Here is a 17,305-nt window from a genome sequence, read left to right as displayed (position 1 = left end):
TCAGTAACAAGGCAATGTAGGGAACTTATTTCCAATTATCTTAAGAAATAATCCTTAGGGGAGTTAGGGCTCTTCCTGCCTTAGTACCACACATGTTCTTACCATGACTAATCACAGAAGTAATGCTTTCTTGCATTTACTTTTTATTTTTTTGCATTCTAGGCACCAATAGAGAACGCACTAGAACCACCATTATGTCTAGTAGTTCAAACACAGTTGGTTAATAAGAAGGAGATGCCTTTTATTTATTTGCAGATCTTAGATCTGCTATAATAAAATAGCACTCCAGTATCTCCCCACACTAATCCAAATTCCAAGGCTTTAGTCATTCAGTTTCTTTTTTTTTCCCCCTGGCAATCTGGGGTTTGAACTCAGGACTTTCCACTTCTAAGTAGGTACTCTTCCACTTCCACCACTCTGCCAGTAACTACATCCTATATTTGTTAGTTTTTGAGTTAGTCTTTACTTTCTGTCTGTCTGGGTCAATCGAGACTTCAATCCTCTTTTTTGTGCTTTCTTTTGTCCCTGTGATGGTCTCATGCTTGGCTATCTACCTGTTGGTAGAGATGGAATGCCATGAACTTTTATGCCTTGGATTGGCCTCAATAGTGGAACCCCAAGAATAACATGGGTTTATTTAGGACACCTCCCAAATAGCTAGGCACCATACCTAACTTCTATAGGCTAGGTTAGAGTCCCCACACCTAACTTATATTTTCCCATTTCTGACTTCAGAAGCCTTAACTTCCACAGAAGGGATGAGTCCAACTACAAATGGACTCAAAACTGGTGAGGATTCATAGTCCATGGCATGGGATCATCAAGAATAGGACTCTACATCTCCCTTGGGAGAGTTTGCTTTAAATGTAATGATTCTACAAATAAGTTTATAGGGATCCAGATAGGCTTGTAAGTAGAAATAACCTGAAAATCTAATAAATGAGCCTGGCAGCCTTAGAATATGAGTGATATTTCTTTACATAATCTCAAGTATTTTAGCTGGAATCCATACTGTTTTCTCTCTCTCTTTCTCTCTCTCACACATACACAAACACATTTGCACTCGATATAACCATTGTATATATGCGTATATATAATCAATATGTATATGTACACATGAATATAAAAATGTATTTGCTCCAGATTTCAAACTTTTCAGTACATGTAAACTTGGACCTCTCTCTTCCTGTTTCCCACAGAGATCACTGCAACAACAGCAAACCATGAGGGTAAGCACCAGGGAAAGGCCTCTGCTCTTTCTCTTATTATTAAATTCCAAGCAGAAGTACCTCAAATTGGGAATTTATTCCCAATTGTCTGTATGCTTTGATTATGATTTTGGAAGCTGGAAAATACATATGTTTCAGCCATGAGATTTCCATTATAGTCGATCAAAAAAATGAATGCATGTGTGCCTGTACACTTAGATATTTACAAACTGTCCCTTTGCTACTTGGGTCTTCTGGCTCAGTGAGTCGCTATGTTTCAGGTACCTCCACAGTCAGCACTGGCACAACAGTTAGCCCTGCAGGTGTGAGCACAGGTGAGTTCACAGCTGGCCACACACTGTGTTGAGCCCATCCTGCAGTGCACTTCCCTTGTGCTGCTTCCAAACAGACTCACCACAGTTGGCTCTGAGCTCTGTGATTCATTTTCTGTGATCTCTCCCCTCTCAGCAGCCACAACTTCCTCTGGAGTCAGTGGGACCAGTGGAGCTGGAAGCCCTGCAGGTAAACGCTGACAGCCCCTCCTACCTCCACACACACAGCTGTGCAATGAGAGCTCCTATTGGTCCTCTGAGAAGAACACATTCTCAACAGAAATACCAAAACCCGGGATCTGATCTATCAACTAAGGGTCAAGCACTGAAAGCTTCCTCTTTCCTTTCTTTTGCTTCATGAAGACTTCACTTTGGAACAAAGAACTGAGCACGTGTGAGATCATTAGAAGAGAATTTTTTAAAAACATTTTCATTATAAAGGAAGTCACAGTGCTCTCGAATCATGTCATTAGATATTTTGCAGGGAATAAATGTACTAAATCGTCATTCTAGCAAACACTGAAAGCGCTTGTTGGTACATTTGAAAAAACCTCATCTATGAGAAGTAATTTCTTTACATTATGGTGAAAAGCTGAAATATTTGTCCTTTTCAGTCTCTAATTTTAAGTTCAAGTGTGATACAGAGACTACAGAACTCTAACATTGAAAGCAACAGATAAGCATACTAATAATCCATATTTTTATTACTTACAAGTTCCAGGCCACCTGTTTTTTGTGTGTGCCTATCTTAGAGCTTGAACTCAGGCCCTGGCCTTATAGTCCATATTTCTAGTGTGGGTCAGATAGGAATAAGAATTCCATGGCCAATTAACATATTGGATAGTGCTGCCCTTACCAGCTAGAATCAACACTAACCCAGAAGGTTTAGTCTCAGGATAAAAGAGGACTAGACATTTATTTATTCATTATTTATTTATTTATTCATTTTTTATTTATTTATTTTTGGTCGTGGGGCTTGAACTGTGGGCCTAGGTGCTATCGCTCAGTTCTTCAGTTCAAGGCAAGCACTCTACCATTTGAGCCACAGCACCACTTCCTAGAAATTTTTATATTTACCTCTCATTAACTTTCTGTTTATTTATTTGTTGGTCCTGGGACTTGAACTCAGGACCTAGGTGTTATCCCTGAGCTCTTTTGCTCAAGCTTAGTACGCTGCCACTTGGAGCTGCAGCTCTACTTTCTGCTGGTTAATTGAAGATAAGAATCTCTTGGATTTTCTTGCATGGGATGGCTTTGAACAGTGACCATTAAATCTCAGTCTCCTGAGTTGCTAGGATTACAGGCATGAGCCACCTGCCCACAGCTTTTAACTTTAAATAGTGTTGCCCAATGATTGTCTCCATGAGAGATTAAAGATCAAAGCATATTTGATTGGTTTTCTTATTTTCAATAAGCAAGAACCACCTCCCCACTGGGACCTTGGATCAATACATCACTGGATATTATAAAAAATATTATGCTCATTTCCATTGGGAAATTTTCTACTCAATTTGCTAACCATGTCTACTGTCTATACAAGCTTTCTGTGAAAGGTATTCTTTCATTATGTTCACTAATCACTAGTATCCAACAGGATTAAATAGATATTTGTGAGATGAGATAGATAGTTGTTGCATAGAAAAATAATTACATCAACTTAGGAGCAGAAAGACCAATAAAAACATGATAAAAAAAAAACCAACCACATACATGATGAAGTCTATTTAAATGCTATTTCCCTGAACTGCCCAGGGCACAATCTCTGAATGATGTAGCCTACGTGGCATTCATTGAGTTATGCATAGACTGTTTCAATGGCTGGTGCTTTTTCTTGTTTCAGGCACCACTGGTGTAGCCAGAAGCACAACTGTTGCCCCTGGCAGTTCTAGCACAGGTGAGCTCCAAGCATGGAGGAAAGTTCTCATTCTGGAAATAAGGTCCTAAAGATGACTTCCATAATGCTCTTCTCATGTAAAAATGACACAGTGTATTTTTCTAAGTCTTCATGATGAACCTTCTCTCTCCCCCTTCCAGAAACCACAGCTTTTACAACAGTCAATAGTACTACTGCAGCAAGAAGGGAAACAGGTGAGAATTTGTGTGTGTGTGTGTGTGTGTGTGTGTGTTTGTGTCTGTGTGTAAGAGAGAAAGAAGCAATTCATAGAATATAACATACACGGATTTATTTATCTATACACATGTATACATGTACATACATATATTTTCTAAAATTATTACATTTGAGCACATTTACGCATTTAATCGGCCTCTCCCCCGACATCAGGAGAGATACTGGAATAGCAGGAAATCTGGCAGGTGAGCATTGGGGAAAAGCTCTCATCAGATCCCAGCAGGACTATCTCAACTTGTGAACATTGTCATTTTATGTTGGTTCTGAGATGTTGAAAGCAGGAAGCGTGCATCTAATTCACCACATGGTCTGGCCATAAGATTTTAGTTACTGTGAATAAACAAATGTAGGAATGTAAGTCTGCATTTTAGATTCAGGTCCTCCTCTGGCTTCCTGAGTTGCTATGACAGCCTAGCTTCTTTGTGCTGCAGGTCCCACTGAGGTCAGCACTGGCACAACAGTTGGCCCTGCAAGTGTGAGCACAGGTGAGTTCACAGCTGGCCACACACTGTGCTGAGCCCATCCTGCAGTGCACTTCCCTTGTGCTGCTTCCAAGCAGACTCACCACAGTGGGCTCTGAGCTCTGTGATTCATTTTCTGTGATCTCTCCCCTCTCAGCAGCCACAACTTCCTCTGGAGTCAGTGGGACCAGTGGAGCTGGAAGCCCTTCAGGTAAACACTGACAGCCCCTGCTACCTCCACACACACAGCAGTGCAATGAGAGCTCCTATGGGTCCTCTGGGAAGAACACATTCTCAACAGAAATACCTGAAACCCAGGATTTGATCTATCATCTGAGAGTCAGGCACTGAAACCTTTTTCTTTCACTTTCTTCTCCTTCAAGAAGACTACAACTTGGAACTAAGAACTGAGCACATATGAGGTCATTGGAAGATAATTTTTTTTTACATTTTTACTATAAGGAAGTCATTGTGCTCTTGAATCATCTGTCATTGGATATTTTGTTAGGGAAGAAATGGTGTGCTAAGTTGTAGTACTAGATACCACTGAAAGAACTTGTTAGTACATTGGAAAAAAAACCCTCATCTATGAGAAGTCATTTCTTTATGGAGAAAAGCTGAAATATTTGTCCTTTTCACTCTCTAATTTCAAGTTCTAGTGTGATAGGAACTACAGAACTCTAACATTAAAAGCAACAGATAAGCATACTAATAATCCGTATTTCTATTACTTACAAGTTCCATGCCATATGCTTTTGTGTGTGCCTATCCTGGAGCTTGAACTCAGGCCCTGGGTGCTGCCACTGAGTAGTTGTTCAAAGCTAGTACTCTACCACTTGTGATATATTTCTATTTCCAGGATGGTTTTTGATGATTAAATGGAGATTAAAAATTCTCATGGGCTTTACTTGGTGGGCTAGATTCAAATCCCATTCCTCAGGTCTTAGCCTGCAGAGGAGCGAGCATTACAGGCATGCGCCATAGGCAGCCTGCTCCATATGCTTTTAGTATGGAGATGCTTACCAATCTTATTTCAAGCAAGGCTTACTTAAGGCCGAGCTGAGAGGCATATGACTTGTGTGGAGTATTGTGGAGAAAAGTCTCACAGACTTTCCTGCCACTGCTAACTTTGAGCCTCAGTCCTCAGACCTTGGCTTCCTGAATAGCTAAGATTACAGGCTTGAGCCTGTGCAAGATCTCCTATTTTTAATACAAATAATTAATACATACTTGTTATTTCTCATTTTCTTTTCATTAGGAACCACCACCAAAGCAGCAGAGAGACCAACAGGTAAACATGGGAAATGGCTTTCAGATAACCTTCAAACTTTAAATAAAAAATTCTCCAGACAGGAAAGTCGATTTCTATCATGTGCTAAGCACATGGCAGACATGGAAGATGTCTCCCCTGTCATTGATAGGAACAGGAAATGCACAGTGACTAGACAGGAAGGGTCACTGATATTCTAGAAGTAGTTGAAAAGGATGCTGTTGGCTACTTTCTCCTTCAGGTTGACAAAATGTCAATGTGCTGTTTTCTCTCTTTTTCCTGCCCAGCCACTGCTAAAGCATACCCGACTCCAACAGCTACACATGGGAGCTCCAACTCTGGTAAAGCACCAAAAGGGGGGAGAACCCCTTCTCAGAAAGGATCTGCAATAAGCCGTTCCCTAGTGATCCCCCCACCATCCTTCTCCAGAACATTGATATTTGGCCCTCTCTTTTCATTTTCCTTTTTCAGAGGCCACAGCTTTCTCTGGAGTCACTGAAGCAGTGACAATAACAGGTACAAAATAAAGAAAAAGGATAACTAGTGACTTCCAGCAATTTGAATCGCTTGAAATAAATTCATGATGGTTTATAGAATAACACTTTTGTCTAAGTTACCAAGTTTTAGGAAACCTATGCTTTACCACAAATTCTTTCATTGCTACACAAAAGAATGTACTCGATTTTCTTTAGGAGCCAAAACTACTGTGCCAGTAAGCCAAGTCTCTGGAAGCCATACAGGTAATAAGGAGAGAGTGACAACTTCTCCCTGATATTTTCCATATTTTTCAGAAAGAGGAGATGTATGAGAGTTCAATCTTTCTGTCTTATTCCTCCATTTGGGAAATGAAAGAACCTCAAAAATATTAAATGAGCCTGATAATAGATCTTCAATGACTGTGTTCAATGCTTTCCTTCACTTAAACTGATCACTTAAAGATCTCTCCTCCCTGTAACTGCAGGTACCAGTGGAGGCATCTCCAGCATCACTTCTGAGTCTGGAAGCTCCATTACAAGTAAGTAAATTCTCTTGGAGGAACATGTCCTTGTTAAATTGCATGGGAAATATACTTTCCCAATCCTGCCCAATACTTGCTTAGAAACCAACAGAACCACATGGAGGAAATCTGAAAATGAGAGGCTGCAGCTGTTAGCACTGCCGCTGAGGACCATCTGGAGCCAAACTCTATGTCTGAAAGATGGAAGTATAAGAATGGCATTTGGTTCTGTCTGCACCCCAGAACACCCCAGGCTGCTGACACTTATTCTAGGATGGTTTCTCTCACAAATCCTGGCCTTGTAGTGTGATTTCTGGTATGGTGCAGATAGGAACAGGTATTCCCTGGACAATTAACCCATTGGAGATTGTTGCCACTATAAGCAGGAGTCAACACTGACCAAGAAGGTTTATTCTCAGGTAAAAACAGGAAAAGAATGAAGTCAGACTTATTTTCAACCTCTCATTGACTTTTTTATGCTTGGCTGCAAGTCATCTTAGTGATGACTTAAAGATCAAAGCAGACTAGAACGGTTTCCTACTTGCATTAGTCAAAAACCACCTCTGGGGCCTTGAATAGATAGAGCACTGGATATAAAAAAAAAGTTATGCAGCAGGGCACTGGTGGCTCATGCCTGTAATCCGAGCTACTCAGGAGGCTGAGATCTGAGGATTGCGATTCAAAGCCAGCCTGGGCAGGAAAGTCCATGAGACTCTTATCTCCAATAAACCACTAGAAAACCAGAAGTGGTGCTATAGCTCAAGTGGTAGAGCACTGGCCTTGAGCTGAAGAGTGCAGAGACAACGCCCAAACCCAGAGTTCAAGCCCCACGACCGACCAAAAAAAAAAAATGTTATGTTTGCTTCCACTGGGAACTTTTGTATTCTATTTGCTAAGCATGCCTTCTGTATATAATGCAGGCTTCCTGTGAAAGGTAATCATTTATTATGTTCACTGATATCTAGTGTTGAATAGGGTTAAATAAATTTGGTTGGATGAAATAGATAGTTGGTAAACAGAAAAGGTAATTGGCTCAGTCTAGGAGCAGACACCAATAAAAACACATTCAAACACCAATCACATACATGATGAAGCCCATGTGAACTGTATCTTCACAAGCTGCCCAGGGCACACTCTCTGAATGATGTAGCCCAAGTGACATTCTTTGGTTTATACATGGAATGCTTCAAGTGCTGATGACTTTTCTCATTTCAGGCACCACTGGTGTGGCCAGAAGCACAACCGTTGTCCCTGGAAGCTCCAGCACAGGTGAGCTACAAGCTTGGAAGAAAATACCCATTCTGGAAATAAGGTGCTAGAGATGACCCTCATGTTGTTCTTCTCATGGAAGAGCAACACAGAGTATTTCCCCTTTTTCCTAAGAACTCACCCTTAACCACCATCTCCTCCCTGTCTCTCTCTTTCTCAAACCATAGCTTTTATAACAGTCAGTGGCACCACTGCTGCAGGAAAGGAGACAGGTGAGAATTTGTGTGTGTGTGCGTGTGTGTGTGTGTGTGTGTGAGAGAGAGAGAGAGAGAGAAAGAGAGAGAGAGAGAGAGAGAGAGAGAGAGAGAGAGAGACTGACAGAGATATAGACAGAGACCAGACAGAAAGAAGCACCTGATGGGAACATAAGATATTCAGGTCCATACATATATATACATATATCTGTTTCCTCCAAAATGTAAGTTTTAAGCACTTTCAAGCATATTATCCACTTCCCCCTCCCCACTGCCTATCTCTCAGCAGAGATACTGGAACAACAGGAAACCAAACAGGCGACCACTGGGGAAAATCTCTCCTCAGATGCCAGCAGGACTATCTTAACTTGTGATCACTGTCATTTTGATTTGGTTCTGATAGGTGGAAAGCAGGAAAATGCATCTAATTCATCGTGTGCTATGGCCATGAGAATTTCATTACTATGAACGAACAAATGTACAAATCCACATGTGCATTTTAGATTCAGGTCCTCCTCTGGCTTCCTGGTTGCTATGACAGCCTAGCTTCTTTGTGCTGCAGGTCCCACTGAGGTCAGCACTGGCACACAGTTGGCCCTGCAGGTGTGAGCACAGGTGAGTTCACAGCTGGCCACACACTGGGCTGAGCCCATCCTGCAGTGCACTTCCCTTGTGCTGCTTCCAAGCAGACTCACCACAGTGGGCTCTGAGCTCTGTGATTCATTTTCTGTGATCTCTCTCCTCTCAGCAGCCACAACTTCCTCTGGAGTCAGTGGGACCAGTGGAGCTGGAAGCCCTGCAGGTAAACGCTGACAGCCCCTCCTACCTCCACACACACAGCTGTGCAATGAGAACTCCTATTGGTCCTCTGGGAAGAACACATTCTCAACAGAAATACCTGAAACCCAGGATTTGATCTATCAACTAAGGGTCTGGCACTGAAACCTACTTTCCTTTTCTTCTGCTTCAAGAAGACTTCACCTTGAAACTAAAAGCTGAGCATGTGTTAGCCCATTGGAAGAGAATATTTCTTACATGTTCACTATAAGTAAAGGAAGTCATGATGCTCTCAAAGCCATCAGTCTTGCATATTTTGCAGGATACAAATAGTGTACTAATAGTTAGTTCTTTATACCGCTGAAAGCGCTTGATGGGACATTGGTAAAAGCCAGAGGAGAAGACTTTTGCTTTACATTAGGATTAAATATTGGTCCTTCCTTATTGCTCTCTAATTTCAAGTTCATCTACCATAGGGAATGCAAAACTCTAACATTGAAAGCAACAGATAAGCTAACAATCTGTATCTCTACTTCTTTTGAGTTCCTTGCCATAAGCTTTGGGGGGGGCGGGGTTGTGCCTGTCCTGGGGCTTAAGCAAAGGGCCTGGGAGCTGTCTCAGAGCTTTTTCATTCAAAGGTAGTGCTCTACCACTTGAAACATAAGTCTAGTTCTAGCTTTTTTGTGTGGTTGACTGGAAATAAGAATCTCACAGATTTTCCTGCTTGGGCAGATTTCAAACTATGATCCTCAGGTATCAGCCTTCTAAGTATCTCGGATTCCAGGCATAGCCATCAGCAGCCTGTTGTATGAGTTCTTTTATTGAGATGCTTACCAGTCTTATTCCAAGCAACAATTCCACAAGGCCCAGGTGAGAAGCATATGAGTTTTATGGAATATGGTAGAGAAAAATCTCACAGACATTGCTGCCAAGGCTGGCTTTGAACCTCAGTCCTCAGATATTGGCCTCCTGAATAGTTAAGATTACACAATTGACCCCTAGGTACCAGGCATACAATGTCCTATTTTTCACACAAATCATCCACACATAATTTTCACTTCTCATTTTCTTTTCCTTAGGAACCACCACCAAAGCAGCAGAGAGACCAACAGGTAAACATGTCAGGTGGCTTTCAGATGACCTTCAAACTTTGAATAAAGAAATTACCCAGACAACAAAGTTGGTTCCTATTTTGTATTAAGCACATGGCAGACAGGAATGTTGTCTCCCCTATGAACTATATCAACAGGAAATGCACAATCACTAGACAGGAAGTGTCATTGGCTCCCTGGAAGTCCCTGATAAGGATGCTGTTGGTTACTTTCTCCTCCAGGCTGCAAAAATGTCACCTTGCTCTTCTTTCTCTTTTTCCCACACAGGCACTGCTGGAGAATACAGGACTCCAACTGCTGCACATGGGGGCTCCAGCTCTGGTAAAACACCAAAACTGGGGAAGAACTACTTCTCAGAAAGGTTCTGCAATAATCAGTTCCCCTAGTGATCCCCCCCATCCTTTCCTCAGAACATTCAACTTGGCCCTCTCTTTTCATTTTCCCCGTTTCAGAGGCCACAGCTTTCTCGGCAGTCACTGAAGCAGTAACAATAACAGGTAAAAAAAAATAAAGAAAAAGGATAGCTAATGACTTCCAACAATTTGAATTCATTGAAATATATTCACAGTGATTTTTACTAATAACACTTTTTTCTGAGTTAACAAGTTTTAAGACATGTATACTTTACCCAAAATACTTACATTGCTATACAAAAGTATGTTCCCTATTTTCTTTAGGAGCCAAGACTACTGCACCAGGAAGCCAAGTCTCTGGCAGACAAACAGGTAATAATGGAAGAATATCAACCAATCCCTGAAATTTCCATAACTCAGTAGAAGGAGATGCCTGAGAGTTCAGTCTTTCTGTTTTATTCCTCTTTGGGGGGAAAGAAAGAACCTCAAAAGAACATGCAAATGAGCCCCAGAATAGACCTCCTATGACTTGTGTTCAATGTTTTCCTTCCTTTAAAGTGATGGCTTATAGATCCTCCTCCCTGTGATTGCAGGTACCAGCGGAGGCATCTCCACCCCCACTTCTGCATCTGGAATCTCCATCACAAGTAAGTGAATTCCCTCAGAGGCTCTCAGCCTATTCAGTTTCACTGGGAAAGATGCTTTCCCAAACCTTTCCCCACCCCATGTTCCCAATATTCCTAATACTTGCTTAGAAACCAACTTTGAGCAAATGAGTGAAAATGAGAGGTTGCAGCTGTTAGCACTGCTTCTGAGGACCAGCTCAAGCTGGACACTACGCCTGAAAGAACACAATTTGGTCTTCCCTACATACAACCACAGACAGACTACTGACACTCACCCTAAGATGTTTTCTTTTCTGAATTGCTGGCCTTAAGGCCCAGATTTCTGGTAGGGGTGGGATAGGATTCCCTGGACATTTAATGCAATGGATAGTATTGTCATCACCAGCAGGAGTGAACAACACTGGCCCAGAAGGTTTATTCTCTGGATAAAAGAGGACTAGATTTTGGAATTTTTTACTTCTCATTAACTTCTTGTCTTCCCTGCAACATTTTATATTTCATTTATTTACTTAGTTATGTTGGTCCTGTGGCCTGACCTCAGGAGTTCTGGCCCTGATCTCTTTTTTTTTTTTTTTGTCAATCATGGGCCGGAACTCTGGGCCTGGGAACTGTCCCTCAGCTCTTCAGCTCAAGGCTAGTTAGTACTCTACCACTTGAGCCACAGCATCACTTCCAGCTTTTTCTGCTTATGTGGTACTGAGGAATCGAACCCAGGGCCTCATGTATGCAAGGCAAGCACTCTACCACTGAGCCACCTTTCCAGCCCCTGGCCCTGATCTCTTTGCTCAAGGTTAGCACTCTGCCACTTTGAGCCACTGCTCCACATTCTGGTGGCTAATTGGAGCTCAGGGTCTCTGGAACTTTTCATTATGGGATTGCTTTGAGCCATGAACCTCAAATCTCATCCACCTGAGTAGCTAGGATTACAGGTATGAGCCAGCCACTCCCAGCTTTTAGCTCCAAATATAGTTACTCAGCATTAATTTGACTCAGTGCTGGATTAAATATCAAAGCAGACTTGGTTTTCCTACTTGCAATTGTTAAGAATCATCTCAAGCCTTGGATAAATAGATCACTGGATATAAAAAAAATTATGTTCACATCCGTTGGGATCTTTTGTATTCAGTTTGCTCTGCATGCCTATTATATAATACAGGCTTCCTGTGAAAGGTATTCTTTTATTATGTTCACTGATCACTAGTGTTGAACAGGGTTAACTAAGTATTTGTAGGATGATACGTATAGTTGATAGATAGAAAAAATAATTGACTTATTCTAGGAACAGAGACTCATGATTACATGTTTAAACACCAACAACATACATGATGAATTCTATGTGGCCAGTATCTCTACAGGATTCTCTGAATGATGTAGCCCCGGTGACATTCTTTGGTTTATCCATGGAATGCTTCAAGTGCTGATGACTTTTCTCATTCCAGGCACCACTGGTGTGGTCAGAAGCACAACCATTGTCCCTGGAAGTTCCAGCACAGGTGAGCTACAAGCTTGGAACAAAATGTCTATTCTGGAAATAAGGTGCTAGAGATGACTTTCATGTTGTTCTTCTCAAGGAAGAGCAACAAAGATTATTTTCCCTTTTTCCTCAGACCTCACCCTTACAAACTCTCTCTTTCTCCCTTTTAGAAACTACAGCTTTTACAACAGTCAGTAGTTCCACTGCTCCACAAAAGGAGACAGGTGAGAATTGGTGTGTGGGTGTGGGTGAGAAAGAGAGAGAGAGAGACAGACAGGCAGACAAACAGGCAGGCAGACAGACAGACACAGACAGAGACAGAGAAAGGAGCACCACATGTGAACATAACATATTCAGGTGTATATATCTTTACAAATCTCTCTCTCTCTCTATTTATCTATTTATCTATATATACATATATCTTTCCTCCAAAATTTAAATTTTGAGCACATTTCAGCATTTTATCTGATCTTCCACTGCCTAACTCTCAGCAGAGATTCTGGAACAACAGGAAAGCTAACAGTTGAGCATTGGGAAAAACCTCTCAACAAATTCCAGCAGAACTATCTCAACTTGTGAACATTGTCATTTTATGGTGGCCATGAGATGTTGAAAGCAGGAGAATGCATCTAATTCACCACATGGTCTGGCCATGAGAATTTTGTTACTTTGAAAACACAAATGTAGGGATGCAAGTCTGCATTTTAGATTCAGGTCCTCCTCTGGCTTCCTGAGTTGCTATGACAGCCTAGCTTCTTTGTGCTGCAGGTCCCACTGAGGTCAGCACTGGCACAACAGTTGTCCCTGCAGGTGTGAGCACAGGTGAGTTCACAACTGGCCACACACTGTGCTGAGCCCATCCTGCAGTGCACTTCCCTTGTGCTGCTTCCAAGCAGACTCACCACAGTTGGGCTCTGACCCTGTGATTCATTTTCTGTGATCTCTCCCCTCTCAGCAGCCACAACTTCCTCTGGAGTCAGTGGGACCAGTGGAGCTGGAAGCCCTGCAGGTAAACACTGACAGCCCCTGCTACCTCCACACACACAGCTGTGCAATGAGAGCTCCTATTGGTCCTCTGGGAAGAACACATTCTCAACAGAAATACCTGAAACCCAGGATTTGATCTATCACCTGAGGGTCAGGCACTGAAACCCTCTTCCTTCCCTGTCTTTTGCTTTAAGAAGATTTCACCTTGGAACTAGAACTGAGCACATGTTACATTGTTGGAAATATTTTTTGAATATTTTCACTATAAAGGAGGTTATTATCCTCTTAAACTCATGGGTCTTGGATATTTTACAGTGTAGAAATGGTGTACTAAATCTTGATTCTAGAAACCACTGAAAGAGCTTGTTGGTAAATTGAAAAAACTCGTCTATGAGAAGCAATTTCTGTACATTATAGTGAAAACGTTGATATATTTGTTCTTTTTACTCTCTAATTTCAAGTTCTAGTATCATCTGGACTGTAAAACTCTTAACACTTAAATCAAGAAATAAGGATGCTAATAATCCATATCTCTATTACTTATGAGTTCCATACCATACATGTGTGTGGAGGAGGAGGAGGAGAAAAAGGAGGAGGAGGAGTCCTCTTTTTTCCTTCAAAACTAGTGTCCACTATTTGAGCTCTATTTCTAGCTTTTTTGGGGGTATGGTTTATTGGAGATAAGAATCTTACTGATTTTTTTTCCTGCTTAGGCTGGCTTCAAACTGAGATCATCAGAGCTCAGCCTCCTGAGTAGCTAGGATTATAGGCATGAACCACCAGTAGCCTGCTCTATATGCTTCTTTATTGAGGTGCTTACCACTCTTATTCCAAGCAAAGATTTCCCAAGGCCCAGTTGAGAATCATATGAGTTGTATGGAATGTGGTAGAGAAAAGTCTCATAGACTTTGCTGCCAAGGCTGGCTTTGAACCTCAATGCTCAGATCTTTACATCCCGAGTAGCTTAAGATTACACACTTGAGCCACAAGCGCCAGGCATAAAATGTCCTATTTTTCACATAAATCATCCACATATAATTTTCACTTCTCATTTTTCATTAGGAACCACCACTAAAGCGGCAGAGAGACCAACAGGTAAACATGGGAAATGCTTTGAGATTGTTCAAACACTGAATAAACAAATTATGCAGACAGCAATGTTTGTTCCTACATTGTGCTTGCAAAAAGCACATGTGTCATTTATACTAACAGGAAATGCACAGTAACCAAACCAGAAGTATCATTGGCTCCTTGGAAGTTGCTAATAAGGATGCTCTTGGCTACTTTCTCTTCTAATCTGCAAAAATGATGCTGTTGGCTACTTTCTTCTGTAGTCTGCCTCTGTGCCTGAAAGATTGTAGTAAAAGTTTGGCTTTTTTGTCAGCTTACTGTTCTCTTTTTTCCTGCCAGGCACGACTAGAGCATACCCAACTCCAACAGCTGCACATACGAGCTCCAGCTCTGGTAAAACTCTAACACTGGGGAAGAACTACTTCTCAGAAGGGTTCTGGAATAATTAGATCCCCTCTTCTCAGAACATTCACATTTTGCCTTTTCTTTTCATTTCCCCCCTTTCAGAAGCCAGAACTTTCTCTGCAATCACGGAAGCAGTAACAGTAACAGGTAATAAATAAATAGTAGGGGCAATGAGCGACTTCCAGCACTTTGATTCACTTGAAATAAATTCACAATGGATTTGATCAATAATACTTCGGAGTTACCAAGTTTTAGAATATCTTTACTTTCCCCCCACAATTTTTCCATTGATATACAAAAGAATGTTCTCTATTATCTTTAGGGGCCAAGACTACTGCTCCAGGAAGCCAAGTCTCTGACAGGCAAACAGGTAATTATGAGAGAGCATCAACCTATTCCTGATATGTTCCATAATTCAGAGGAAGGAGATGTCTGAGAGTTCAGCCTTTCTGATTTTCTCCCAATGGAGAAAAGAAAGAACCTCAAAAAAACCATGCAAATGAGCCCTAGAATAGACCTCGATTGACTTGTGTTGGATGCTCTCCTTCATTTAAAGTGACGACTTATAGATCTCTCCTGCCCCTAATTGCAGGTACCAGTGGCAGCATCTCCAGCATCACTTCTGAATCTGGAAGGTCCATTCCAAGTAAGTGAATTCTCTTAGAGGCACTCACCCCTGTTGAATTGCAAGGAAAAATGCTTTCACAAACCTGTTCTTACTTTCCCAAAGTTCTCCAATACTTGCTTGGAAACCAATAGGACTACATGGAGGAAATCTGAAAATGAGAGGCTGCAGCTGTTAGCACTGCCGCTGAGGACCATCTAGAGCCAAACTCTATGCATGAATGACTGTAGTATAAGAATGACATTGGGAGGGGGGCGGGGCCTGGGAAGGTGGCTCAGTGGTAGAGCGCTTGCCTTGCATGCATGAGGTCCTGGGTTCCATTCCTTAGCACCACATAAGCAGAAAAAGCTGGAAGTGGTGCTGTGACTCAAGTGGTAGAGCACTAGCCTTGAGCTGAAGAGCTGAGGGACAGCACCCAGGCCCAGAGTTCAGGCCCCACGACTGGCAAAAAAGAAAAAGAAAGAAAAAAGAATGGTATCTGGTTCTGTCTGCACACCAGAACAGCCAAGCTGCTGACACTTACTCTAGGATGCTTTTCTGGCCTTGTGGTGTAGGTGTCTGTGGTGGATAGGAATAGGAATTCCTTAGAAAATAAGCCCATTGGAAATTGTTGCCAGTAAAAGCAAGAGTCAACACTGACCAAGAAGGTTTAGTCTCAGGTGAAAACAGGAATAGAATGAAGCCAGAATTTTTTTTAAACTCATTGACGTTTTTGACTTGGCTGCACACGTTAAGCTACCCAGGGGTTGCCTCAGTGATGACTTAAAGATCAAAGTAGACTTGAATGGTTTTCTTGCTTGCAATAGTGAAGAACCACCTCGGAGGCCTGGGATAGATAGGACAATGAATATAAAAAAAATTATGTTCACCTCCATTGGGGAATTTTTATTCTATTTGCAAAGCATGCCTACTACAAATAGCACAGGCTTCCTGTGAAAGTATACTTTTATTATGTTCACTGACTCATAATGTACAACAGGGTTAAATATTTATTGGATGAAATACATAGTTGATACATAGAATACATGATTGACTCAATCTAGGACCAAAGACCAATAAAAACATGTAGAAACACCAACCACATACTGTTTACCTATACAATAAACAGTATCTCACCGAGTTCCCCAGGGCACACTCTCTGAATGATGTAGCCCCAGTGACATTCTTTGGTTTATACCTGGAATGCTTCAATTGCTGATGACTTTCCTCATTTCAGGCACTACTGGTGTGGCCAGAAGCACAACCTTTGCCCCTGGAAGTTCCAGCACAGGTGAGCTTCAAGCTTGGAAGAAAATGCCTCTTCTGGAAATAAGGTCCTAGAGATTATTTTTTTCATGGAAGAATGTTATTCTTCTCATGGAATAACCACACAGAGTATTTTCCTTTTTTCCTAAAACCTCACCCTTACAAACACTCTCTCTCTCTCTCCCTTTCAGAAACTACAGCTTTTACACCAATCAAGAGTACCACTGCAGCAAAGAGGGAAGCAGGTGAGATTTGTGGGGGAGGGTTGGTGAATGGGGGAAAGAGAGACAGAGACACACAGAGAGACAGACACACAGAGAGAAAGAAGCAGCTCCTTGGACCATAGCATATTCAGATATATGTTTCTTTACATGCATGTACATGCGTACATAATTACATATATAGACACGTTTCCTCCAAAATTTAATTTTTGAGCACATTTAAGCATTGTATCCACGTCTTACACCTGCTGTCTCTAAGCAAAGATTACTGGAACAACAGGTAAGTTAACAGAGGTGAGCACTGGGGAAAAATTCTCATCAAATTCCAGCAGAAGTCTCTACTTGTGAACATTGTCATTTTACTTGGATTATGATACGTAAAAGGCAGGAAAATGCATCTAATTCATCATGTGCTGTGGCCATGAGTATTTTGTTACTTTGAAAACACAAACGTAGGAATGCAAGTCTGCATTTTAGATTCAGGTCCTCCTCTGGCTTCCTGAGTTGCTATGACAGCCTAGCTTCTTTGTGCTGCAGGTCCCACTGA

At 41.6% G+C, this 17,305-nt stretch overlaps 2 protein-coding genes and 1 long non-coding RNA gene across 3 annotated transcripts in view; all 3 read left to right on the top strand.

Annotated features, from left to right (window-relative positions):
* Positions 1-4,354, top strand: part of LOC105987466 (mucin-12-like) — a 98,614-nt gene extending 94,260 nt beyond the window's left edge. Inside the window, exons 60-65 of the mRNA XM_013018724.1 lie at positions 1,490-1,543; positions 1,677-1,730; positions 3,381-3,434; positions 3,575-3,628; positions 4,103-4,156; positions 4,290-4,354. Coding sequence (XP_012874178.1) covers positions 1,490-1,543; positions 1,677-1,730; positions 3,381-3,434; positions 3,575-3,628; positions 4,103-4,156; positions 4,290-4,354 — 335 coding nt within the window. The remainder of the gene's footprint in view (positions 1-1,489; positions 1,544-1,676; positions 1,731-3,380; positions 3,435-3,574; positions 3,629-4,102; positions 4,157-4,289) is intronic.
* A 4,253-nt stretch (positions 4,355-8,607) lies between these two features.
* On the top strand, positions 8,608-10,051 carry LOC105987488. Its single transcript, XR_001175162.1, has 3 exons — positions 8,608-8,664; positions 9,719-9,751; positions 10,019-10,051. It is a non-coding gene; the product is annotated as an uncharacterized LOC105987488 (long non-coding RNA).
* A 3-nt stretch (positions 10,052-10,054) lies between these two features.
* The window catches only part of LOC105987465 (submaxillary mucin-like protein), a 43,952-nt gene continuing 36,701 nt past the window's right edge, over positions 10,055-17,305 (top strand). Inside the window, exons 1-14 of the mRNA XM_013018722.1 lie at positions 10,055-10,112; positions 10,204-10,248; positions 10,698-10,751; positions 12,170-12,223; positions 12,375-12,428; positions 12,973-13,026; positions 13,160-13,213; positions 14,254-14,286; positions 14,602-14,655; positions 14,770-14,814; positions 14,990-15,037; positions 15,260-15,313; positions 16,509-16,562; positions 16,729-16,782. Coding sequence (XP_012874176.1) covers positions 10,055-10,112; positions 10,204-10,248; positions 10,698-10,751; positions 12,170-12,223; positions 12,375-12,428; positions 12,973-13,026; positions 13,160-13,213; positions 14,254-14,286; positions 14,602-14,655; positions 14,770-14,814; positions 14,990-15,037; positions 15,260-15,313; positions 16,509-16,562; positions 16,729-16,782 — 715 coding nt within the window. The remainder of the gene's footprint in view (positions 10,113-10,203; positions 10,249-10,697; positions 10,752-12,169; positions 12,224-12,374; positions 12,429-12,972; positions 13,027-13,159; positions 13,214-14,253; positions 14,287-14,601; positions 14,656-14,769; positions 14,815-14,989; positions 15,038-15,259; positions 15,314-16,508; positions 16,563-16,728; positions 16,783-17,305) is intronic.

This window comes from Dipodomys ordii, unplaced genomic scaffold (genome assembly GCF_000151885.1).
Source record: "Dipodomys ordii isolate 6190 unplaced genomic scaffold, Dord_2.0 Scaffold42, whole genome shotgun sequence".
Classification (NCBI taxonomy): Eukaryota; Metazoa; Chordata; class Mammalia; order Rodentia; family Heteromyidae; genus Dipodomys; species Dipodomys ordii.
This window is presented reverse-complemented; position numbering and strand designations above follow the sequence as displayed.